This window comes from Crotalus tigris, unplaced genomic scaffold (genome assembly GCF_016545835.1).
Source record: "Crotalus tigris isolate CLP2741 ecotype Arizona unplaced genomic scaffold, ASM1654583v1 scf7180000019483.1746242, whole genome shotgun sequence".
Lineage (NCBI taxonomy): Eukaryota > Metazoa > Chordata > Lepidosauria > Squamata > Viperidae > Crotalus > Crotalus tigris.
The window spans coordinates 1,477,541-1,505,244 of NW_024097562.1; the positions used below are offsets into that span (position 1 = coordinate 1,477,541).

At 41.5% G+C, this 27,704-nt stretch overlaps 1 protein-coding gene across 1 annotated transcript in view; it reads left to right on the plus strand.

Moving 5' to 3' along the window:
* SCFD2 (sec1 family domain containing 2) overlaps positions 1 to 27,704 on the plus strand; it is a 160,624-nt gene that overhangs the window by 40,816 nt on the left and 92,104 nt on the right. Inside the window, exon 5 of the mRNA XM_039362873.1 lies at positions 11,796 to 12,045. Within this exon, the coding sequence (XP_039218807.1) occupies positions 11,796 to 12,045 (250 nt within the window). The remainder of the gene's footprint in view (positions 1 to 11,795; positions 12,046 to 27,704) is intronic.

Here is a 27,704-nt window from a genome sequence, read left to right on the forward strand (position 1 = left end):
GGAATCCGAGAACAAGAGAGAGAGAGAGAGATCACCAATTAGCCTTGCAGAAGCCACAACTAAGAATGACTGTTTGTGCTAGAACACGTGCCCTTTGTCCATTATGGAGAGTCACCAGTAGAATGATTCTAGTATTGGGAAGACAGGGCAATGGGAATTTCTTTGCCCTTTCTCAAAGGGAATGAAAAGCAGCTGTGATGGCAGCGCTGGCTGGTGCCAATTCATTCCCTCACTTGGCGCTTCTGCCAAGGGACGTAAAGCATAAGCAACTCTCCGGGAGGAAGAAAATTGTGGCGCTTATCAATATTTGCCTGTGCAAAATCTTTTGCAAGCTTCTGTCCTTCCCCTACAGCAGGGGTAGGGAACCTCGGCTCTTTTATGACTCGTGGACTTCAACTCCCAGAATTCCTGAGCCAGCCATGCTGAGGGGAAAGGGAGAGGTTTCCATGCTGAGCCATGCTGGCTCAGGAATTGTGGGAGTTGAAGTCCACCAGTCATGAAGGGAGCCATAGTTCCCCCATGCTGGCTCAGGAATTGTGGGAGTTGAAGTCCACCAGTCATGAAGGGAGCCATAGTTCCCCCATACTGGCTCAGGAATTGTGGGAGTTGAAGTCCACCAGTCATGAAGGGAGCCATAGTTCCCCCATGCTGGCTCAGGAATTCTGGGAGTTGAAGTCCACCAGTCATGAAGGGAGCCATAGTTCCCCCATGCTGAGTCCTTTGGGATTGAGCGGCATATAAATAAAATTAAATAAATAAATGCTGGCTCAGGAATTCTGGGAGTTGAAGTCCACCAGTCATCAAGGGGACCATAGTTCCCTCATGCTGGCTCAGGAATTCTGGGAGTTGAAGTCCACCAGTCATAAAAGAGCCAAGGTTGCCTACCCCTGCCCTACAGTATAAAGGACGTAGTTTATTTCCGAGGTTACATATGCTGTGTGTTTAGTGTGCGTGTGTGTGTGTGTGTGTGTGTGTGTGTACTAGAAATCATTTTCAGATTCTTACTGCTGTGTGGCTGCTATTAGTCAGAAGGAACGTGATTGTGTCTGTGTTTGTGTGTATGTGTGTGTATTCTCACACCAGCCATACACTAGTGACTAATGCTTTTCGCCCATTGTGGTTAATCAAGCTCTACTACACTAAGTAGTAAAGAATTCGAGAAAGCAAGGGAAAAAAAAAAGAATGTATTCCCCTGCTGAAATTTAACATCAAGTTTATTATGTCTGGAAAATTATGCTACAACATAATATAAAGAAATATTTTCCCTTCGGGTTGAGCTTATTTTGTCATGTAAGCAACTTGGTGCAATACTGCCATCTCCTGACTCTTTACTTTTTAAGGAAGACAAAGGATTCAGTCACCTTCCAGTGAGGTTTTTTTTCCCCCATAACAAGTACATATACTACTTCACTTACACAAAGGAAAAATAAGCCTGTTTCACTGGAAAAAGTTAAAGAATGCAAGAAAAAAAGTATTGTCCTGAACATACCTTGCATTACATTACATGCACGTGGTGCGATGTGCCAGCTTGTGCGATTAACTAATCAATGGGCTTGGGGTGTGTGTGTGTGTGTGTGTGTGTGTGTGTGTGTGTGTGTGTGTCCTGTTCAGTTAGTCATTGTGGAAGCAACAGGAACAGAATAGCTAGCAGTACAGAAAGATGTAATTCAGTAGTTGTCTCTTTAACTCATTTGTGTTTTTGCATAGAGGGGAAAAAAACTTGAGTTGCACAGAATGTTACACAACTGCTACCAAGGCAAATTTGCAAAACCTCTCTTCCTGTTTCTCACAAGACCCACAAGTCTTCATCCTACGATAAGAGTTGTAGGATTATTTTGTGCGTGCTTTCCATTTCTCTTTTGACCGAGGATGGTTTTCCTTTTCGACCTCCACGGATGGCATTTTTGCTGGTGATGCATCATTTTCGCAATGCCAAAGCAAGTCAAATCCCACTTTTCACATGAATCATTGTTGAAGTCAGCAGTAATCCACAGTGTAAAATCTACTCATAAAAGCTGGGGGGGGGGGAAGGGAGGTGGAGGATCAAGCCTGGAAGACATTAAATTAGTTCCAGTGTGTCCAGGGCAAGGCTCTGCCTTAGTTGCTGGAGCAGGCAAAAACGGAAACAGGCCGTTTATAACAGGCATTCTGGTTCAAGAACAGTGGGGTTCATTGGAGAAAAAAAGATTTATATCCCTCACTTACATAAACATGACAAATGCAGGCTGCAAGGACGAAGGCGAATCTTTATCAAAAGCTCTCTTAAGAACTTTTTCATTGTGAATAAAGGGCAGCCCGTCCCCCTTGTTTGAAGGGTTGCCAGTATTTGCACAACAATCTGTTTCAGAGCTCTTGGTTAATTAAAACCTCTTTTCTTTTTGCACAGCGATAGTGGACCACCTACTGCTAATTTTATTCGGTTGCTGAAAATATTCAAATCTGACATCTGCAGAATAGGCAGAGGATAGACATAGCAGTACCACCATCCACCTAGTCACACACACCCCGGTAATTAAGTATAGGTTTGTTTGTTATAAAAAAAAAGTTTAGTCTTCAACTTATATGCAGTCCCTTGGTAACCATTCAAAGTTACAACAAACATCCCCGGAAGTACTTAAAACATGGTTTTGATGATTGTTCTCTGCTCTCCAGAGTCATGTGACCACATTTGGAGAGCTTGGCAACCCGCCCAGATTTATAGCCATTTGCAGCATCCTACGGGTCACGTGACAGGTTTTTTACAATGTTTTTGTCGAAAACTGGCATTTACGGTTATTTCCAGTTTGGGATAAAACTGGCCATTAGCAAACAGTTGGTTCACTTATCAACTGTGGGGTTTGCTGCTTAACAACCTCTGTAAAAAAAAAAAAAAGTAATAAAATGAGGTCAGTCACGTGGGTGACCGGCTTTATGATCGTTGATTGATGATCATAATGGGAAAGCTCCATTATAGTCGTATGTCAAGGGCTAATTGTAAGTATGCATGGATATCTCCTGTATTGTCAGCCATTAGGAAAATGGTGGTGCATTTGTTGACAGTTATATGACAGGAAAATGAAATCAGAATCAGCTGTTAATGAGTTGGGTTGGTTGACAGGAGCCTGGGAATCTCTGGTTGCAATTTAATCTCTTGCACGAAACATTTAGGGCAGGGGTTCTCAACCTTGGCAACTTTAAGACTTGTGGACTTCAACTCCCAGAATTCCTCAGCCAGCTAGCTGAGGAATTCTGGGAGTTGAAGTCCACAAGTCTTAAAGTTGCCAAGGTTGAGAACCCCTGATTTAGGGTGAAGGTAGATTAGATCAAGGGCCGATTCTAGGACGACCAACAGAATCAAGGTGGTGCTTGCAGCTGTGCAGTCAATGCTCCCTTTTTATGTGTGTGTCACACTTAAAAGGGAGCGGGGTCCAACTCCACAGCTGTGGCTGCCATTTTAACTTTTTTGGGGCAGCCTTCTCCATTGGTGTCACCCCAGACAAGATCTTACTTTACAGCCTCTTGTTAAAGAGGTGATAATATTTTTAACCATCCCAAAGCGGCACGTTAATGCTACTTTCTCTCTCTTTTTATTAAAAGCCTTGACAGCATTTCCTGACGATTTAGGCATAAGATATTTTTGTAAGGTCATGCTACCTTTCTTTTTTTTAACTTGATACTTCTTCAAGTGCTCCTTATCCATATTAATTATTTGATTGATTTATTTATCCCTCCTTCGTAACTCTGTTTACAAATAACTCACTTTCGTCCTCCTATTTTCCCCACCTCAACAACCCGGTGAGGTGGGCTGGGCTGAGACAGAGAGTGGTTAGGCCAGTGGTTCTCAACCTGTGGGTTGGGACCCCATTTAGGGTCGAACGACCATTTCATGGGGGTCGCCAAACAACGCAGTCCGCCATTTTCCCCCCTTTTCCTTAGCTGTGCTACTCCCTTTTATTCTATTGGCTTTTGAAAGCCAATAGAATAGACTCTCTTGAATAGAGTCTAATTCTATTGGCTTTCAAAAGCCCATAGGAATTGTCCAGGCTGTCTCTGCTCTGCTGAGCCCGCCAAAAGTCCCATTCTGCAAACGGTGCTGCACCAGTTGAGTAGTCCTCGACTTACGACCGGTTGGGGGTCGCGGCATTAAAAAGGTTGAGAACCACTGGGTTAGGCCAAAGTCACCTAGCTGACTTTTATGGCTAAGGTGTGACATGAACTCACAGTCTCCCGCTTTCCTGCTTGCTGTCCTAACCACTATACTTTCCTTTGTTCTCTAATTCAGGGGTCCCCAACCCCTGCTCCGTGGACCAATACCGGGCCGAAGCATGCCAGCTACCAGGCCACACAAACAAGGAAAGCCCCATCCACAGGATGCAGGCAAAACACAAAACCATGCCCCCTCCGGTCCGTGGAAAAACCTCTCTCTACATCAGCGGTTCTCAACCTATGGGTCGCGACCCCATTTGGGGTCGATCAACCATTTTTCGGGGGTTGCCAAAGGCGGCGATCCGCCATTTTTCCCCCTCGGGGCGCCGCCGCGCAGGGGGGCGGGCGCCGCGCATGGGGGCGGGCGCCGCGCATGCGCAGAACGTTTGTGTGATGGGGGCCGCCGTCACACAAACGTTGAGAACCACTGCTCTACATAATCAGTCCCCGTGCCCAAAAAATTGGGGACCTCTGCTCTAATTCATGTGCAGGTCTTGTGATGCCAAGCACGTATCTTTTGATGGCTACGGGTGGAGCAAAGAGCCATGTAATGTATGTAGCTGTGAATATAATAAGTGTCTATTGTGGAATCAGTTGATAAGTCAACCATACAGTTATGCTATTTTTTATTATTTGATTAGAAGTAAGGACACTATGTTTTAGATAATAAATCCAAATCAAGCTTTTCGAGCTGTTAAATATACCGTAATTTCCGGCGTATAAGACGACTTTCTAAACCAGTGGTTCTCAACCTTTTTAATGCTGCGACCCCCAACCGGTCATAAGTCAAGGACTAAACCGGTCATAAGTCGAGGACTACCCAACCAGTTGTAAGTCGAGGACTTTCCCTGCCCGGGAGCGCCACGCATGCGTGGTGCCGCCCCCTACGCCGGCCGAGGCATAGCTGGCAAGCGGCAGAGACGGAGCAGGCTGACTACCGGCTGGGCCACAAGCTGGCCCAGCCCAAGGGAGGTAAGGCACCCGCCGGAAAAGGGGGAAAAAATGGCGGACAGCCTTGCTTGGCGACCCCCGTGAAATGGTCGATCAACCCCAAATGGGGTCGCGACCCATAGGTTGAGAACCACTGTTCTAAACCATGCAAATCTTCTCCGAAGTCGGGGGTCGTCTTATACGCCCAGTCGTCTTATACGCCGGAAAATACCGTATTTTCCAGCGTATAAGACAACTTTCTAACCATGCAAATCTTCTCCAAAATCGGAGGTCGTCTTATATGCCCAGTCGTCTTATACGCCGGAAAATACGGTAATCAACTTTCGAAAATCTATACATTTTAGCAATAACTAAAACTCTTGCACCAAGGGGCAATGTCATTGCTTTATGGACAGTTCCTAGTCTGCCTACCTAACATAGAAACTAATGTAGAAACTCTACATGCAATTGAATCCATTTTTAACTAAAGTAGCTATTATTGCCCCCTATCATTCTCATGGACTCAAGTAAGGGTTTATGCCAATTTAGAAAGGTTTGTAAAGGTAAAGTCTCATATAGATTGAGTTCTGCAACTGGTTGTATGAACTTATCCGTGGAGTTCTCTAAGTTGCTTACTGTTTGACGGCCTTTTCTTTGAAAAATATGCTTTGGATTTTCAGTGGAACTGACTAAACTGCTGTAACTTTTGCAGATACCCATGTTATAATATCCAGTCTTGTTTTATAAGTTTCTGGTGCTGCCTTAACATCCTATTTTTGTTGGCCTGCCACCAAGGCAATGAAGCAGCTGAAGCAGCAAAACAGCTGAAAAATAAAAACTGTGTTTGTTTGGCCCCAAATGTAGTGCTAGCACAGCTTGAGGAGTTTGGTGGATCGAGTGCATGTTTAGAAGACTTGGTACTTGACAATTATAGGTTTTTAATTTGTTATTGGAGTTGGGTCATTTTTGTTTAAGCCTTCCTTTTACGGCATAATTAAATCAACAGCAGAATCTGACTAATTCCCTTGAGAAGAAAGCAGAGTTGGCTGAAAGTTTAACTGAGAAGGATATAAAAGCTGTTGGAAAAGAAGAAAGAAATGATGAGGATTTCTCTGTCTATGAGATATAGAGATAGATAGATAGATAGATAGATAGATAGATAGATAGATAGATAGATAGATAGATAGATAGATAGATAGATTTGTTTTCTGGGGTTTTCGCGGGTGTTTGTATGTAGGTCTTTGGTTATTTGGGTTTTCTCCCACGTAAAATTGGAAGTGTCTTGGCCACGTTTCGACGAAGTCTCATTCGTCATCTTCAGGCTAGTGCTTTTGGCTTCGTGCTTCTAGGAGCAATATATATACACACATAACAATATACACACATAACATACACACGTACATATGTACATATACACATACATATATGTATATATATATATATATATATATATACACACACACATACAAACACACACACACACACACACACACACACACACACATATATATATATATGTTCTTGCTGAATATCCATTTTAAGAAAAAAACACATTTTCATCTTTAGAATAAATTGGATTTAATTTAGGAAGGGAATTCAGTTTTAGTGACTTATTAATTTATATACTCAACCCTATTTTTTAAATCGGGCAATAGGAAAGAGAGCCTATTTTCAAACAACGCCTCCATATTCTGAAGTTATCTGAATTTCATAATGGCCCTTTCCCTTAAGCGTATTAATTTTTTTAAGGATGTAGAAGGTAATTGTCCTTTTCATATGGCTCAGATTTATTCACATTCTGGTATGCTTCTAAGGTAAAGTTAGATAAGGGATAGTTTAAAGAACAGTTTATTTTTTTTTATATGTAGTATCATGTAGAATTTTTATACTTGATTGTTCAAGTGATTGATTTTTTTCAGCCAAAATTCTGTTCTATTTCATTTTAATTGTGGAATATTACAATAGACTCACTCCCATAGCTTCCTGACTTAAAGTAAATAATTTCTGAAGTTTGTTTTGGCATATATTTTTTGTTTTTAATAAAGTGCAAGGATATATTAATCATATTAAGGATAGTAGATAGACATATTTGCATGAAAAGTAACTATTCATGAACTAAACTATTCTAGTTTAAAATAGCAGTTGGAACATTCATGTAAATAAATAAATAAATAAATAAGTAGGTAAATAAATAAATAAATAAATTTGTCCTTAGGCAAGCTGGCATTTTTCAAATAAGTTCATATATTTTTTGTTAGGATTGCCAAGCTAATAATATTTAATTACAAAGCTGGGCTGGAATAAATTCATTACCAATGGGAGAAGCAATGGAGTAGGGACTTATGTTTATATTAATAAAACCAGAGGGTGGATATTAAATACGGAAACTTTGAAGTGTAACTTTGATTCCAAAGTACAATAACTGATTGAGGTGGCAATAATTGTAACCCACCCTAATTGAAAAGTGTTGTTTAGTGCACAATAAATCCCATCACATCAAACCATCCTAGATATTCATCTCAACAACAAATTAGTTAATTTGTTTTCAGGAACAAGATGGTCCCAAGAATAACTTTATCCTTTTTTAGAGGAGTCCATTGAATGGTTATGTTTTATTTCAAAGCATAACTGTTTATATTTCTAATATTGGTTCAGAATTGGAAAATTTGTGTATAGGTAACGCCAAGAAATGGAACTATACTTCCAAAGAGAACCTCTGATGTCTAATGTGAAAATTTTCATGTGAAAAATTTTCATCTCCCAAGTGAAAAAGCCGCGTACTGCTGAACTTCAGATAAGCAAAAATATATGCTTCTTGTGCATACATTCTTTTCAGTGCTTCATTTGAAATTACATCCTGCAGAACTGAAGGGAAATTGGTGTCTTAATCAGCATGGCATATGCAGCATGACATATGCAAAATAATGCCACCTTTACTTACGATAACATGTATTCATATCCTTTCCTTTATATCTTATCAACCGGCCAAAACAGTCTGGCAGAAGCCTGCAAATTGATACCACTGCTTTTTGACAGATTATTCTTTCTTTTACCTCCAACAAAACCCCTAGAGAGAGAAAGAAAAGGGGAAGATGGTATCTAGGATAAGAAGAAAAAAAATTAAGAGGAATTTTCTCTCTCTTGCATTAGTGATCTTACCGTTTGAAGACAATACTAAGATAATAAAAAGGAGGGAAATTTACTAGACCAAGTGGCAGTCTTCTTTGGAGCCATCTTAGGCAATTCAGCTGTTTTTGTGAGCATTTTCAAAAGCTCAGAACTGAGGGGGTTTTTTATTACTTTTTTACTGGACCTCTTCATGATAGGTAAAGAAGTCTAACCAGCGGCCAACCTGACAAGCAGGAAATTTGGGTCATTTTTTAAATCTGATGCTTTAGGGGTTATTTGGTCGGTGTAATTAATTGATTTGTAATTGCACTGAGAGCTCTTAAATCATTAGAGATGGCTAATTAATGACAAACTGCTAGATGGGTTTTGTTTGAGGCAAATTCCCTCATTCTCTGTGTTGTTGTTTGACTGTTTTATTTATTTATTTTTTTCTATAGCCCAGCAGGCTTATTCACATGAAATATTTCTCCCTCAAAATTACAAAAGGGAGAAGAGAAGGACAGCCAGCAATAACAGCAACCAGGACCAAAAGAAGAGTTTGAGACTTTAATATTGTAAAGAATTCTCATTATCCCTGTTTGATTCGAGGTCAATGATCAAAACACGGGGCCTTCATAACTATCATGGTTTCCCATTCACTTTGTCTGCTTCTCTAGTTAACTTTTGCAAAAAAAAAAAAAATCAATGAATTGTCCTCTTTTGTTTATGTTCCTTATTTACTGCTTTGTTTTAAAATGCAATTCAAAGCATTTTAATCCTTTTTAATTGAAAGGAGTTTGAGTTTCTCCAGGGACAACTGCCTTGGTAATGAGGATGGTCAGCATTAATTCAGAAGAATGTTTGTTTAATATATTAGTTTAATTTGTTTATTTAAAGCAGGGGTTCTCAACCTTGGCAACTTTAAGACTTGTGGACTTCAACTCCCAGAATTCTTCAGCCAGCTTTGCTGCCTGAGGAATTCTGGGAGTTGAAGTCCACAAGTCTTAAAGTTGCCAAGGTTGAGAACCCCCGTAAGAGTGATGAATATCTGAAAAAGATATTTTAGGCATTTAAAAATTAAAATTAAGCATCTAATCAAGGAGAGAAGCAACCTGGAATTAAGGAGAAACTTCCAAACAGTGAGAACAATTAATTAGTGGAACAGCTTGCCCCCAGAAATCGTGGGCGCTCCATCACTGGAGGTTTTTAAGAAGAGACTGGACGGCCACCTGTCTGAAATGGTCTAGGGCAGGGGTAGGCAACCTTGGCTCTTTTATGACTCGTGGACTTCAACTCCCAGAATTCCTGAGCCAGCATGGGGGAACTATGGCTCCTTTATGACTCATGGACTTCAACTCCCAGAATTCCTGAGCCAGCCATGCTGAGGGGAAAGGAAGAGTTTTCCAAGCTGAGCCATGCTGGCTCAGGAATTCTGGGAGTTGAAGTCCAGGAGTCATAAAAGAGCCAAGGTTGCCTACCCCCGCTCTAGGGTCTCTGCTTGAGCAGGGGGTTGGACTAGAAGACCTCCAGGGTCCCTTCCAGCTGTATTCTGATTGAAGGGAATTAAAATCTGAGCTTCAGGGGCCTTTATTTTGTTCTAAGAAAAAGATGCTAATTCTTTAAAAATGAGAACCTTAAATCAAATTATAGTCTACAGCTGAAATTGTCGTTCTTCTTTTTTAAACTTTTACCCACAGAAGATGATCAAAGTGCAAGGACTAAGACCGTGCTTATAATACAAGCCCTTTATCCCGGTAGCCTCTTTGATCAGGCAATAAAGCAGATTCTTATTTTTTTCTTTTAGGTATAAATATAAATGCTAGTTTTAAAGAAACTAGAAGTTGAAAATAGCCTGTAAACTACCACATTTAATGAAACAACTCGCTTTCTCTCTCAGCCTGGCACCCTCCAGATATCACTCGGTCTAGGCCTATGTGTGCTGCCACTGTGTTAACCAGTGGGAGCAAGAAAAATAAATTCATTCTGTTTCTCTCTCTTTCCTGTTGTTTATCAGTAACCGAAATGAGGGTGATTAACATACAAGGTTATAAAATCTGACCCCTGGATGACTGTTATTGTATTGTCTGTTTTGTCATGTTATATGGTGCTTTTATTGTTAGCTGCCCAGAGTCCTGCGGGAGTGGGGCGGCTTATAAATTTTAAAAATAAATAAATAAATGAATAAATAAATATGTCTGCTCTTTTTCAGGTCTTCCACTTGGTGCAGAATTTATCTCCCAGTTGATGTCAGTGTAGTTAAAGTCCCCCATTACTATTGTGATGTGCTTCCTACGTACCTTAGTTAACTGGCTAGCAAAAAGTTCATCTATTTCCTCTGTTTGGTTGGGTGGCCTATAGTGTACACCTATGGCAATGTCATTTCTCCCCCCCCCCTTTATATTGACCCAAATGCATTCAAGACAGTTTTCATCATTGTTGTGCTCTATTTCTGTAGAGATGTAGTTATTTCTTATATATATAATGCAACTCCACTTCCTCTTTTATTTGGTCTGTTTCTTTTAAGTAATTTAAATCCCTCCAGCTCAGACATGTCAAACTCGCAACGTCACATGACGTCGCGCAACGTATCGGGACGTTGGGGTGGGTGCGGCTTCTGCGTGATGCGTCCAGCCCGTGAGGCGGCAGTTTGACACTCCTGCTCTAGCTGTATGTTTGTGGGTTTTATCACACCAAGTTTCCGTACTGGCAACAATATCAAATCTACTCTTATTTACTGGAATTTCTAATTCACCCTGTTTATTGGTCATACTCTGCATTGGTGTATAGACATTTGAGTCCTTTTTGACTAACCCTGTGTTCATTCTCTACATAATTTGTGTGGTGCCTGAGTATCCCTACTTCCTTACCACCTGTTTGATTAATCCACTTGGTATGGCACTCATCATTAAAAACTTGATTTATCTTGCTGGATAGCAAAGTTAATATTCTTACCCACACAAACATCTATGTTACATGCACTGATAACCCTATTAATTTTAGATTGCTCGGGACAGAAATTTTCTATATCAATTAACTCCCTGTCCCCATTGTTTAGTTTAAATGTTACTCCAGAAAATCTGTGAATTTAATGCCAAGTAACTTTCTTTGATAGATGCAAACCGTCCCCCACAAGCTTGCACTCTCTCTCTTTCTCCCCGTCCTGTTCCTAGTGTCCCTATGTGTTATAAGCATGTTACATCTGCCTTAAGTTCTTTCATTCTAACACAGGGGTCTTCAAACTTAGCCCTTTTATGACTCGTGGACTTCAACTCCCAGAATTCCTGAGCTAGCCATGCTGAGGGAAAAGGGAGAGGTTTCCAAGCTGAGCCAAGCTGGCTCAGGAATTCTGGGAGTTGAAGTCCATGAGTCATAAAAGAGCCAAGGTTGCCTACCCCTGCCCTAGGGGAACACCGATTGGAAAGGTTTATTATAAAGAGAATCAAGATTTGTAATAGCAGCATTTGAATTTGTACCTCCTAAAATAATTTTAAAACGTATAGGCCTTTGACTCATGATTCGTCCTTGACTTTCTGATTTTAAAGTGTGAAATTAAGGAAATTTTTTTTTTTCAGAATATTGGTGAGTCAACATTATTTAACGCACTGGAGCAACTGCTACCTATTATCAAGTCTTATAGTAACAGGACAGAGGATGATTACACTCCCCAAGAGCTACTTCTGTTATTGGTATATATTTACTCCATAGTGGGAGAAGCCAAAACTGGGAAAGAATTAAATGAGGCTGAAAGTCAAGTGAAGGAAGCCTTTGTCCAAGCTATTTGCGATGAACCAGAGCTACAGCCTTTGCTGCAGAAAATAATAGGTAAGTGAGCACTGCATATGCCAGCAGAGATAACTTTTAGTTCAAGCAGGCAATGTTTTCATACAGGATTTCCACATAGAATTCGTCACCTAAATTAGATTTAGTGTGTAAAAAGAGTGTAGAATATGCGTTAAAATTTTGTTGGTTACTATGGTTATTAATGTAGAGAAATAAATATAGCAGCAGCAATTGAAGGGTGTAATATGTCCTGTTTTCATGGGAATGAAATACATTTAATAACCTCTATCTTCCAATAAATGTACCATACTTTCCGGCGTATAAGACGACTTTCGCAAGCATTAAAATCGGCGCCAAAGTTGGGGGTCATCTTATACGCCGGAAATAATGGTAGTTTCTGGCATATAAGACGACTTTCTAGGCATGCGACTTGGCACCGAAGACGGGGGTCATCTTATACGCTGGGTCGCCTTATACGCCGGAATACACGGTATGAATGATTGTATTGTAAAATAATGTAATCCTAGCCATATCTATTCAAAGGTAATTTCTTTGGCATAATTTCTGTGTGTGGGGGACAGCAACCTAACAAAAAAAATGTGGTAATGTATTTGAACTTCAAATATGGGTACATTATTAAAATGACGAACAGAAAGTATGCTGTAATCCTGTGCATTAAATGAGGGGTTGTCGGTTGTTGTTGTTTTGCTGAATCAAGAACAGAGAATAATGCTTCCCTTTGTGGCAGTTTTAAAGAAAGGCCTCAAATAGAATGAGGGTAAATAACATTGCCCTCACTCGGAACTGATTTTGGAATTATGAATAGCTGCTAAATCAGATTGGCTGCAGTAAAGTTTAAGAAGCAATAGAACAGAGGTCCCCAACCTTTTGGGCACCAGGGACCAGTTCTGTGGAGAAAGGTTTTTCCGTGGACCGGAGAGTGCGTAGTTTTGTGTGCTGCCTGCATCCCACAGATGGGCCTTTGCTTGTTTGTGCGGACCGGTTGCTGGCATGCCGCGGCCCGATACCAGTCCACGGACCAAGGGTTGGGGACCCCTGCAATAGAAGACAAAGCACGAACCTGTATCACCAATACCTCTACCCTGAAGGAAAATGGAAGGTTAGTTGTCTTTTAATTTCATCATTATCATCATCATTTTAGCCATTGTCGATACTGCAAGATGAGGGCCTCTTCTGCATATTTCTAACTAATACGGTCCTGAGCTTTCTTTTGCCAGTTGGACCCGCCATATTTGCTGATGTCATTGATCCATCTTGTTTTAGGTCTCTTTCGTGGATGCTTTTTATCAAATGGGATCCATTCGATGACTGCCTTGATCCACCTGTTCTCAGTTCTTCTTGCTATGTGTCCATTTCCATTTCCATTTCCATTCTTTTACTCTCTTGATGGCATTGTATGCTTTCGTTTGTTCTCTAATCCCTGTGCTGGTCTTTCTAACTTGTCTTGTGATGCCGAGCAGGTATCTTTCCATGGCTCTTTGCGCCGCTCGTAGCTTTTGTGTCGATTGTGAGGTTAGTGCCCGTGTTTCGCCGGCCTATGTTACAGCAGGTAGCACACACACTGATCGAAAACTTTTATCTTCAGGCCTAGGGGAGGTCTCTCCTCAATATACATGCAAGAAACACAAACGCTGTATAACAAAAGCAGTCTGTTGGGGTGGTAAGTGGGATACAGCATAGCTCTCTGAACCAATATTTTACATTTGGAGATATCTTGATATTTAAAACGTTCCTCAAGTAGACTGAGGGTATTTTTCCCTCAAGTGGAAAAAAAATAGATTTTTCAAGTTCAGAAAATAATGTGATGGAGAAGTCTTACCATATGGATTGAGAGCTGTTTCATGGGGGTGGTGAAAAAGCCTAAGCTTAACAAATCAGCTGTCTCGAGTCTTGAACTCCTTTTCTTCTTTTAAAGTGGGAGCAATAAAATAAGGTAATGAAAGAACGTGATCAGTTTTGTTGCTTGTTGATTTACCTAAGCTCTAGATCAGTGGTGGCGAACCTATTGCACGGGTGCCAGAGGCGGCACGCAGAGCCCTCTCTGTGGGCACGCGCACCGTCGCTCCAGTCCTAGGCCTTCAGCTGGGTTTTATAAAACCTTTTTGCTTTAGGCCTCCGCCACCGTGTGCAAAAAGAAAAAAAAAAGGTTCAATCAATCAGTCAATTTCAACTTCTCGCTGAAAAAAAAAAAGATCTTGCAAAGTTGGAATTGATTGATCGAACTTTTTAGTCCCACCCAGTCTGCCATTACCACTGCAGCCACGCCCACCCAATTGGCCACATCCAGCCAATGGGCCACACCCACCTGGCACCCGACGATGCATAAGTGGGTTTTGGGTTGCAGTTTGGGCACTCGGTCTCTAAAAGGTTCGCCATCACTGTTCTAGATAGAAGAATAACATCGTCTACCAATATGTTACAATGCAAACAAAATGCCTTATTCCGAATTGTATCTGCTTCTGCATCGGTCTTCTCTAGCACTGTCACTAAAGCATGTCTAAAATAAACGTTTTATTTATTTAATATGAGTGTTAGCTAATTAAAAGGTGAGCTGCATTAAGTCCTTGTTTGTGTTTTGGTAATACCTGTGATAACTCATGTGAAGCAGTGTCATTAATCCAGTTTCATTTAGTTTAAAAAATAGAACTGTGGAATAATATTAAAGTTAGCAGATCCCTTGGAAAGTGCACATTGTTTATCCACATACTCAGTAGAGATCATTAGTTTTTCATGGAATTGTAAACTTTTTTTCACTTGGAGATCCATCAGGTTTCTTGTATAAATACTATTAATTGGAAGAGTTTTTCTGTTGGCGTTCTTTGGTTTGCAATTTATTAAGACTTATGTTTCTACTCAATGTATATTTTTTATTAAATTCTACTCGGATAACATAAATCTTTGAAGGAGTGATGGAAAGTTGTATAGTCAAGTTTACAAGCGGTTTTTATGTGTGCGTTATCGCATATGTTTTAACTTAGGAAAGAGTCCATGACCAACAACACGGATTTGGTAAGTCACTATTAAGTTTTTCCATAGGATGGTAGATATTCGTTTGTAACAACTTGTAAATGTTGCCAGGCTTGAATAAGACAGAATCCAATGGAGTTGTTTATAGCCAATGTACAAAATAAACAACATTTACAGAACACAATATAACTTGATTGTTTACATCATATGGAAAAAGCTGGTATGTAAAACAGTTTAAAGTATACAGCTGTCATGGAATAGTTTTCTGATACATACATAGAATGTTTTTTCTCATTGAACCTGAACTTCAGAATAAAAATTAAACTTTTCGGCACATGAGACATTTCTGGTTACTACCCGTATCAAGATTTCAGTGCATATTACCGAGAATATGCAGATGGTAGCCTCATACTAAATTTTGTCCTTTCATCTCCATTAATATACGGAAATCTTTGTTCTCATTAGTGCATTTCTCCATTCTCCTTCAAGAGACAGCCAGTGACGAAGAACCGATTGGCGAAATTGACTGTGCAATTAATGTGGGAGACAGATTAACTTGAACCAGCTGTGCTTTTAACAGCATTGAGGCAGCCTCCACATTTTTTGTATGGAAAAAAAACCCCATGTGCAGGGAATTTATCCTGTCGCATGATTAATGCACAAGTCTCTGCAGTATTGTAAGTCTGTCAGTTGGCAACAATTTTCAGAGGAAAAGGTTTATTAAGTCTTCATTGAGCAGTAATAGTACTTGTTTTACTTTACTCGTAGGCCAGATGTAAGGAGAACGTTGCATTTTGGAGGAAATTTCTTTTACTGCTATTCTCACATAAAATTCAGTTGGATCTCTTTAAAGTAGGCACACTACTCGCAATGTTCTAAAACACCTTCCATATCTAGAATTACGGAGTTGTATTTTCCAGGGAAAAACAAAGCAGGGTTAATATTGTTGGGAAACTTCCAGGGAATCACAAAGCCATGAGTTAGACTGAGGGAAAACAGACTGGCAGAAAGTAAGGGGAAACTATGATGCTGGAGAAGACTCCTGCGAGTCCCCTGGACTACAAGGCGATCAAGCTGGTCAGTCCTAGAGGAGATCAACCCTGACTGCTCTTTAGAAGGCCAGATCCTGAAGTTGAAATTCAAATACTTTGGCCACCTAATGAGAAGGAAGGACTCACTGGAGAAGGGCCTAATGCTGGGAAAGACTGAGGGCAATAGAAGAAGTGGACGACAGAGAATGAGGTGGCTGGATGGAGTCACTGAAGCAGTAGGCATGAGCTTCAATGGACTCCAGAAGATGGTAGAGGACAGGAAGGCCTGGAGGAACATTGTCCATGGGGTTGTGATGGGTCAGACACGACTTCGCAACTAACAACAACAAAATTTCCATAATGTTATCAAGAGAATGGCCTAGGTACGTCCATGAATTTAACGGGACTCCAGCTTGACTCAGAGGAAACGTGGCTTTATTTACCCTGACCCACTTTTTTTCAAACGTGGCAACTTTTAAGATGTGTGGACTTCAGCTCCGAGAACTTTGAAAACCACTGCCCTAATCCATCTGGAAAGCACCTAAGCCACGATTTTACACAATATTTTCACTGAGCAAATGAAGTTTGAACAACTTTATAGCTATCTAGTTATCAGCACACCCGATCTGGTTCTCGGTTGCATGGCGGATGGTATTTGTAGATGCATTTGTATATGTAAAGACGTAAGTTATGTATTTGCACGTACATAAGAATATATTGGGGCACAGTGGCTCAGCAGTTAAAGATGCTGAACTTGTCATCTGGAAAGCTGAGAGCCCGGGTTCAAGATCCAAGCGCCATGCTGGCCACATGACCACAGAAATGTCTTTGGATAATGCTGGCTCCCTTGGCTAAGAAACAGAGATGAACATTACCCCCTACAATTGGACAGGGAAAATCTTTGCCTTTAATAATATATTATATTAATATTTGAGAGCCAGTTTGGTGTAGTGGTTAAAAAATGGGAGACCATGAATTCTAGTCCCTCCTTAGGCATAAAGCCAGTTGGTGAATGTATGTGTTTATGTATGTGTGTGTGTGTGTGTGTGTGTGTGTCTTTGTGATATGATAGATCAGTGGTTCTCAACCTGTGGGTCGGGACCCCATTTGGGGGTCGAACGACCATTTCACGGGGGTCGCCAAACAAGGCTGTCCGCCATTTCCCCCCCTTTTCTTTGGCCACGCCCCTGGCACCTGGTGATGTATAAGTGGTTGGGGGTCACCACAACATGGGGAACTGTATTATGGGTTCGCGGCATTAGAAAGGTTGAGAACCACTGTGATAGATAGATAGATAGATAGATAGATAGGTAGATGGATGGATGGATGGATGGATGGATGGATGGATGGATGGATGGATGGATGGCTGTCCTGTTTTGCCTGTGTTCCTTTCCCAGTTACGGGAAAGAGATCATTGTTGATTTCAGAAAAGGCAGGCACAGCCACACTTCTCTGTGCATTAATGATTCACCTGTGGAGATGGTTACCAGCATCAAATTCTTGGGTGTGCAGCTAACAAGTACCTTGTTAGTGAGAAACTGGTGAAGTGAGTACAGCAGCGCCTGCATTTTCTGCATCGCATGAGAAAAGCACATCTTCCTTTTTCCTGTCCTGACCACCTTCTACAGGGGGACAATCGAGAGCGTCCTGTCATACAGCATCACAGTCTGGTTTGGAGGCATCACTGCTTCAGACAGGAAGGCGGTGCAGAGAGTGGTGAGGATGGCCGAAAAGATAATTGGCAGTTCCCTCTCTCCCATCCAGGACGTAGCACAGAAGCATTGCTTGAGCAGGGTCCGTAAGATTATCTGGGACACTACACATCCTTTTCACAACCTGTTTTCCTTGTTCCCTTCTGGGAGGAGGGGGCTCCGTGGTATCCGTAGCAGAACATCCAGATTCAGCCATAGTTTCATTCCATATAGCATTAACCTTGTGAACTCTCAAGCTTCCTCCTTCCATTATATATTCAAGATGGACAGTATTTAATATTTATTTGCTATGTATATATAGGGATGTGGGTCTATGCATATGTTGTTCATAGTATGTTTAGGTATGTGTCATATATGTGTTTCACTTTGAGAGGGGCAACTAAATTTCATTTTTGATGTGTGCCGTTGTGCCCACAGCAAAAAAATGACAATAAAGGCTATCTTATCTTAATCTTATCTTATCTTATCTTATCTTATCTTATCAGTCTTGGGAATTATTTTGCTCTGTTGCAATATCATTAAGTATTTATGTTTCTCAGAGTATAAACACATGGTGCTTGCAAATTAGCATAGCATAGCATTTTAGGTTTATATATCGCCCCATAGTGCTTTGCAGCCCTCTCTGGGCAGTTTACAACATCAGCCTATTGCCCCCGACAGTCTGATTCCTCATTTTACCGACCTCAAAAGGATGGAAAGCTGAGTCAACCTTGAACCTTGTCAGGATCAAACTCCAGGTTTGGGCAGAGTTTGCCTGCAATACTGCATTTTAACCACTGCGCCACCAGGGTTCTTCAAATTAAAATCAAACCTCTTGGTTTTTCAATTATGTGTACCTTTTCATGAATAATCGTGCTGCCTCTTCCTCCACTTGTTTTTCATACAGCTTTTAAAGAATCCAAGAACTGGCAGAAGGTAATTTATGCATATTTAAAACATAACTATCCTTCTGGATTTTTGGCATTCAGAAACAGTGACATGTGATGTTAATGTTACTGACATTAAAATTTAGAATAGGAGGGGGAATTGCTCTTCAGTGACATAATTTACCGCAATTTTTGTTGAATTTTCGTATTTTATAACACTTAAGATTTTTTTTTTATGAATGATGAAGAGATGTATCTTCTCTTTGCAAGATTTGAGAGTGATTCTCTCTGTCTGTCTATTTCTCTCTCTCTCTCTCTTTCTCTCTCTCTCTCTCTCTCTCTCTCTCTCACACACACACACACACACACACACACACACACCAGGTTGTTACTGACAATAATTCCAGTCTTCCTCACAAAAATGGGAATAAGGATGAAGGCTTTTCCCTGTAATTAGCTGTTAGATTTGGTTGAAAAATGTGGTTTGTGGGACTGAGAAATCCCAGCTATCAAAGGAAAAAAAATCAGAACATATTGCCTTGAACTGAATTTCCTGAGTCAGCATTCCAAATAACCAATATATTCAAGCAGAGGAAACCTTAAAATAAATATTTTTAGCATAGTATCAGGTATTCTAAATATGCATGCTTGAATGCAGTCTTAAGTAGCTCACATCTTCCAAAATGACAGCATGGTTCTGAAATGAAAAATTTATTTAGAAAGCTGGCAACTCCACAAGATTCTAAACTTGAACTGCAAATAAATCAGAAAACTATATTTTCTCTTTGTGACCAGATCAGTTTGACAGCCACCATGTTTTTCGAGAAGATAAAAATTTACTGCCCAGTGAAGCAGATTTTTCAGCTTTTTCCAAGATGGTTGCATCTACTGCATTCTTCTTGAATGATTGTCGTGGTATTTTTTAAAAATAAAAGTTTAAAAATATAGGAGTGTGTATGTGTGTGCGTGTGTGACAGAGAGAAAAACGTTAAGAGATGCCTAGAGTGCCACTGGAAGGAAATGAAAAATGCACTTAACCGAATGCAAGTTAAGGTTGTTATTAAGATTTAGTTCGTGGCGGTAAGAGTGGCAAAGTGCCAATACTTCTGCACCAGTGGTTCTCAACCTGTGGGTCAGGACCCCATTTGGGGTCGAACGACCATTTCACGGGGGTTGTCAAACAACGCAATCCGCCATTTTTTTCCCCTTTTCCTTAGCTGTGCTACTTCCTTTTATTCTATTGGCTTTTGAAAGCCAATAGAATAGACTCTTTTGAATAGAGTCTAATTCTATTGGCTTTCAAAAGCCAATAGGAATTGTCCAGGCTGTCTCTGCCCTGCTGAGCCCGCCAAAAGCCCCAGTCTGCAAACGGTGCTGCAAGTTGTCCGCAGCGAAGGCGAGCTGTCTGGAAGCTTCCACCCCTCCCTGCTGAGCAACTACTAAAAATGTAAGTAAAAGAGGGCCAGGGGTGGGAGGTGGGAGGCCGGCGGGCGCAGGGAGGGTTGCTAGCGCGTGTGGGGCCCGGCGGGTGCCTTACCTCCCTTGGGCTGGGCCAGCTGGTGGCCCAGCTGGTGGTCGGCCTGCGCCGTCTCTGCCGCTTGCCAGCTACGCCTCGGCCGGCGCAGGGGGCGACACCACGCATGCGCGGCGCTCCCGGGCAGGGAAAGTCCTCGACTTACGACCGGTTGGGGTCGCGGCATTAAAAAGGTTAAGAACCACTGTTCTACACTCTTATTGCACCCACAGAATGCTGCCAATGGCGCTGTTTAGCGATCCCAGAAGCCCATCTACAGGGCTGTACAGAAGAATTTTCTGTACATCCGAAGAATAAAATCATTCAGATTTGTTCCCCGTTGGATACCCAGCATGGCGAAAGTCCTGTAGAGGTGCCCAAGGAAGGGACGTAACCAGTAATCTGGGATTCGTATGATTCTGTTGGATCTGAGGAGGTGAACAGGATCACCTGTGCATTGCATCCATGCCCCTCGTGGCTGGGTAAGGCTATCTGGGAGGTGTCGGATGGATGTTTCAAAGCAATGGTGAATTCATCCTTTAAGTGCTCAAAATCTTAAGTTGCATACTCTTATCTTGGCAATGTGAGAATCTACTAAAGCCAGTCCAAATTTTTTCTAGTTATTACCTATTGCTATCTAGTCCAGGCCTCAATTGAGGCCTTTGAACTATGGTGCTGGAGAAGACTCCCGCAAGTCCCCTGGACTACAAGGCGATCAAACCAGTCAGTCCTAGAGGAGATCAACCCTGACTGCTCTTTAGAAGGCCAGATCCTGAAGCTGAAACTCAAATACTTTGGCTACCTAATGAGAAGGAAGGACTCACTGGAGAAGGGCCTAATGCTGGGAAAGATTGAGGGCAAGAGAAGAAGGGGACGACAGAAAATGAGGTGGCTGGATGGAGTCACTGAAGCAGTAGGCATGAGCTTCAATGGACTCCAGAAGATGGTAAAGGACAGGAAGGCCTGGAGGAACGTTGTCCATGGGGTCGCGATGGGTCGGATATACCTTCGCAACTAACAACAACAATCTAGTCCAGGAGTTCCCAACTCCCCTATCTGTGGACCAGCACCTGACTACATCATGCCAGAAAACTGGGCCACGCAAACAAGTGAAGCTCCATCCTTGGGATGCAGGCAACATGCAAAACCAAGTTCCCTCCATCCACAGAAAAATCTCTCTCCGTGGAACTGGTCCCTTGTGCCCAAAAGATTGGGGGCTGCTGATCTAGTCTAATAAAGCTTTGGCCTTTGAGTTAAAAGATGTATCTGGGCTACAGTCCAGAATGCTCTGATAGGTATCACTAAAAATGTATACATGCCCAATGTGATTTGTTCTGAGCAGCATCTCCTGACGCTATTATGACAAACTTAATTGATACACACAGTAAATTTTGTACATGAGTTGTTAGCCCTGTAGTAGGAGCTGCTTTTAAAAAAGCAAACGTACAAAAAATAAAAGATCTCCTGGATGTGCAGAGACAGCTGTGCTGTTTGTTGAACTACAAACTGTGGAACAAAAATAGGAAGTCTTGCCTAGTGGCAGATTTCTTCTGAATCCAAAATGATGGGCTTTGGAAATAATGTTTCCAGGCTGCCTGAAATAACTGCCTAAATCAGCAGTTCTCAACGTTTGTGTGACAGCGACCCCCGTCAGCACATGCGCGGCGCCGCCCCCTGAGGGGGGAAAATGGCGGATCGCGTTGTTTGGCGACCCCCGTAAAATGGTTGTTCGACCCCAAATGGGGTCGCGACCCATAGGTTGAGAACCGCTGGCCTAAATAATTAAAGGTTGTACTTGCAATATAGCAACAAGATTTATACGAAAGGAGGCTGAATCTATCTATAAGAGGATCTACCCAACTATAGGAATAATAGAAAGAAAATAAAAGTAAGGTGAAAAATCCTATTCAGGGCCCAGCTTTCCTTCCCAGAGATGGTTCAGATTGGATCAGCTGATAAATTCTATAACATAAATAACTCTAAAGTGGCCCAATTCCTGTGGAAACCAATCCTGGAATTTTTTTCCTCTCCCCGATAAAGGGTTTCGTTTATCCTAATTTATTAATTTAATCAGCCTAGCTTTTGAAGACAGCCCAAATCCCACCATGTCACAGGAAGGCCAAGAATAGCAGTGATCTCCGATCGGTACATTGCTTGAGTGTAAAAGCTTCAGTATAATTCCCACTGCAAATTACATATTTATGGAGACAGGGAGTCTACCGTTCCTGCATGTCATTTAAATACATGTCTGTTGAGCCTGAATGGCGTGTAGTATGAAATACATACTACAGTATGTATTTCATACTACATACTATATACAGTATGTATATAGTCAAGGCCATGGTTTTCCCAGTTGCAATGTATGGCTGTGAAAGTTGGACCATAAGAAAGGCTGAGCGCCAAAGAATTGAGGCCTTTGAACTATGGTGCTGGAGAAGACTCCTGCGAGTCCCTTGGACTGCAAGGCGTTCAAACCGGTCAGTCCTAGAAGAGATCAACCCCGACTGCTCTTTAGAAGGCCAGATCCTGAAGTTGAAACTCAAGTACTTTGGCCACCTAATGAGAAGGAAGAATTCACTGGAGAAGAGCCTAATGCTGGGAAAGATTGAGGGCAATAGAAGAAGGGGACGACAGAGAATGAGATGGCTGGATGGAGTCACTGAAGCAGTAAGTGTGAACTTAAATGGACTCTAGAAGATGGTAGAGGACAGGAAGACCTGGAGGAACATTGTCCATGGGGTCACGATGGGTCGGACACGACTTCGCAATTAACAACAACAACAACAACAACAACAACAATGAAATACATGTTGTGGGCAAGTGCATTTATTCCCATTGTCCAGCACTTCAAGCAGCTTTTGAATAAGTGCACACTAATAGGAAGATTAATTACTTTGTATGATGTTCTATTTTATTAATTGCGCATTTAGACTTTACAATAGTACTTAAAAGTCGCCACCCACAAGAACCATAGTGAAGACATTTAAATATTATGAGGTTATTTTATTTATTTCTGGGAAAGAGCTTTTGGGCAGAGTGGAATCTTTGAACTGTAGTTACGTTATGAACTGCAGCCTTTCATTGTTGCCTCATCGTCACCGCTAATGGTGCTTCTTTTACCATTTTAGTGATACGTAGCTTTAGTTTTTCATTCTGCTGAGTAATTCTTTCATTCGAGTTTGATCAAAATGAAGCACCTGATGAAAATTGCAACAAGCACACAACTTGACTAGGATTGGTGGTTTTAATATCATCCACTATAAGAAACCCTGCTTTAATTGACGTGCACTGGTCTGGTTACTTTGTTCGCTGTGGGGGGGGGGGTTCCCCCATTTTTTCTTTCTCATTGTGATGTTGACTGATTTAGATTTAGGGTTTTTTTTTTATTCTTTTGTCTGGCATGTATTTTATGTTTCTTCTGAGCAGGGGATTGGACTTGATGACCTTCAAGGTCCCTTCCAACTATTATTATTATGGATCATCGTACAGTCAGCCAGATGTTCAGACTGGATTTGGCATTTTGTCTACCTATCGAGTCCTTACCCAGGACCTGGGATAGGCAGATTTGGAGGTTTGATGGTGTTACAGGTATCATCGCAGGATGATATTATTATTATTATTATTATTATTATTATTATTATTATTATTATTAAATAATATGCATAGACTTTAAATATATGTTGTTTTTAACTGCATATTTCATTCTGTTGAAAGCACATTCAAAACTTTGTGTAGTTTAATAAGACTTTTAAGACCATCTTACTGAATATTGGATTACAGATCAACATACTTGTATCTTTCTTTGAATAATAGAACTCAGCTAAGTATAGAGATAGTCCTGGGTTAACAACAGTAATTGGGAAAAGAATTTCCTCTGCTAAGCTATGTGGTCATAAATGTGACATCATGTGGCCGTATCGCTCAGTGATGGCAATGCGGGTACTGCCTATTGCCCTTATTAAGCAAGGATCATGGGTTCTTAAGCGAATCCAAGATGATTTGGAAACATACCAGCAGGCAGGTAAGGCCGAGAGTGGCTGTGAGTGACTGACTTGAGCAATTTGTAGTCTTCTCTGCCAACTTCTCCATTGGCTTTGCTTGTCAGAAGCTGGCCGGGAAGGTCGCCATCACGTGACCATGAGCGGTGGTGTCGCAGGCGTAAGAATGCGGTATTGCAGGCTAACTCTGCTCACACTACCAGGAGTTCGATTCCCACGATCTTGACCAGGTCAAGGTTGACTCACCTTTCCATCCTTCTGAGGTCGGTAAAATGAGATCCCAGATTGTTGGGGGCAATAGGTTGACTCTGTCAACCGCTTAGAGAGGACTGTGAAGCACTGCGAAGCAGTGTAGAAGTCTAAGTGCTATTGCTATTGCTACAAGTAAGTTTCCAAGGGCTTAGTCACAATCAGGTGACCACAGAGGTGCCTGTGATGGCCAGAATATCAAAGGACCGGCCTTAAGTCTCCTTTTTCAGCGCTGCTGTAATTTCAAAAAGTGGTTAACGAATGGTCATCACTACTATTAGTAATATGCTTTTGAATGTGTGCTTGCGTACGTAGAACGTTGGCCCTGTTGTAGTGGCCGTCAGTTATTGTGAGAAGCCAAAGTGACCTTTGAAGCAAAAGAAAAGAGAAATGTATACATTCCCCAAAGCATTATAATTCAGCTTTAATTTTGGCAGAGAGATTGCTTGACTAGCAGGTTTATTATAGTGTGAGAGTCCTTATCTAAAATAAACGGTTTCAAGCATTGTTTCTGCTAAAAGTCTGGAGTTTTTTTTGGGGGGGGGTTTCTTTTGAAAAAAGAAGGAATAGCTAGGCTTTCTTCATATTTTTTGTGGAATTGTTATAAAAATATCCCTTCATAAAGACATAAAGAAAAAAGGATAAGGACTAAATCAGTGGTTCTCAACCTGTGGGTCGGGACCCCATTTGGGGTCGAACGACCATTTCACGGGGGTCGCCAAACAACGCAGTCCGCCATTTTTTCCCCCTTTTCCTTAGCTGTGCTACTCCCTTTTATTCTATTGGCTTTTGAAAGCCAATAGAATAGACTCTCTTGAATAGAGTCTAATTCTATTGGCTTTCAAAAGCCAGTAGGAATTGTCCAGGCTGTCTCTGCCCTGCTGAGCCTGCCAAAAGTCCCAATCTGCAAACGGTGCTGCACCAGTTGAATAGTCCCCGACTTACGACCGGTTGAGTAGTCCTTGACTTATGACCGGTTGGGGGTCACGGCATTAAAAAGGTTGAGAACCACTGGACTAAATGTTTGCCACAGTACAAGATGTGTAAAATGGAAGGTGATGTTTTGTTTTCTTCTGTAAATTTTCTTGAATTGGTTTTTACAATTCCATTCTCTATTTTTTTTTAACCGTACGGTTGTTTTAGTTTGGAATTACATTGAAAGGTGAAATATAACTTATGTAAATGCTTAAAATAGCAGAATACTTGATGCAAAAATATAAAGCTCTTATAAAACGTTACTTTTCTGGGCATAGATACTCAAATGGCTCCAAAGGGAGGTTCTTGCTGTCTGTAATCACTTGAGACCATCTGAGAGCCAGATTTGAATATTTGTAGTTGGAAGGTCAACCCAGAGAGTATCCCTAACAAGTTGGCCAAAGTGATTTGGGATGTCATTCTGGAAAATTTCAGGGGATGTCCCTGGGATGTTTCAGCATCAGAATCAGCCTGCATTTTCTACGTCACATGAGAAAAGCACATCTTCCTTCCTCTGTCCTTACCACTTTGTATAGAGGGGCGATCGAGAGCATCCTGTCATATAGCATCACAGTCTGGTTTGGAAGCATCACTGCTTCAGACAGGAAGGCGGTGCAGAGAGTGGTGAGGATGGCAGAAAAGATTGTTGGCAGTTCCCTCTCTTCTATCCAGGACATAGCACAGAAGCGTTGCTTGAGCAGGGCCCGCAAGATTGTTTGGGGCACCACACATCCTCTTCACAATCTGTTGTCCTTGTTACCTACTGGGAGGAGGGGCTTCGCGGTATCCCAAGCAGAATATCCAAATTCAATCAGAGTTTTGTTCCATACAGTATTAACCTTGCAAACTCTCAAGCTTCCTCTTTCTGCTATGTATTCAAGATGGACAGTGATTACTGTATATTCCGGCGTATAAGACGACTTTTGAGAGCATTGAAACAGGCGCCGAACTCGGGGATCGTCTTATACGCCGAGTCGTCTTATATACCGGAAATAAGGTAGTTTCCGGCATATAAGACGACTTTCTAGGCATGCAGCTCGGCGTTGATCGTCTTATACGCCGGAAATAAGGTAGTTTCCGACGTATAAGACGACTTTCTAGGCATGTGACTCGATGTCGATCATCTTGTGACTCAGTGTCAATCGTCTTGCGACTCGACGTCGAACTCGGGGGTCGTCTTATAAGCCGGGTCGCCCTATACGCCGGAATATACGGTAATATTTATATGTATTTATATATAAGGGTGTAGGTTAGGGGTAGGCAACCTTGGCTCTTTTATGACTCGCGGACTTCAACTGACTCAGGAATTCTGGGAGTTGAAGTCTGCGAGTCATAAAAGAGCCAAGGTTGCCTACCCCCGGTGTAAGTATATACATATATGTTGCATATAGCATGTTTATATGTGTGTTATGTATATGTGCACCTTCGAGAGCAAGCAACAGAATTTCATTTTAAATGTGTGCCAGACTGCCCATGGTAAAAAATGACAGAAGGTTATCTTATCTTAAAAGTTTGTCTCTGAATATCAATGGCTGGAGAGCAACTGTGAACATGTGCTACCCAGAGGTACCTTTTCACTACAATCGAGAAGGTCTTTGGTTCGATCCAGCCGTTTAGTTTCTGGATGCTTCTCATTCTGCTACATCAGCATCTTAGATGGCAACCTTCACCCTCCAGATGTGTTACGAATCCTGTTTTCTAGGCAGACACGGAATTCCTTAGAATTCTGAAAATCCAGCCATTTTGGGGCACCAGGATGGGAAAAGCTACTGCATGCTTCGAATAAACAACCACATTTCCCTAAAAAATGGAAAGAAAAACTTTATAGCAGGGATATGGGTGTTTATTTAGTGACTATTGCCAGGGTAGATTTCAATTATTTTCTGGAAATATTTAGCAGCTGGCTCCTGGCTTTGTACTACAAAAGAACTGTAAAGTCTGTAGGCAGCCTTCACAAAGGCAGGCTGAAAAACGGTTATGGATATTGCAGAAGGTGGTGGACATTGGCCTTTTAGCTGTTGCATAAATGACACTGGATTTTGTTGCATGCCTGGCAGCAACAAGGGACCCTAAGTTAAATTATTAGGAGCCGAGGTGGCGCAGCAGTTAGAGTGCAGTACTGCAGGCCACTTTAGCTGACTGTGTTCAGCAGGTCAGCGGTTCAAATCTCACCGGCTCAAGGTTGACTCAGCCTTCCATCCTTGCGGGGTAGGTAAAATGAGGACCCAGATTGTTGGAGGCAATGTAAATATATATATATATATATATATACATTGCTTACTGGTGTACATCGCTTAGAGAGTGCTTGCACTTAAAGCGGTATATAAGTCTCATAAATACACAAATAAATAAATAAATAAATAAATAAA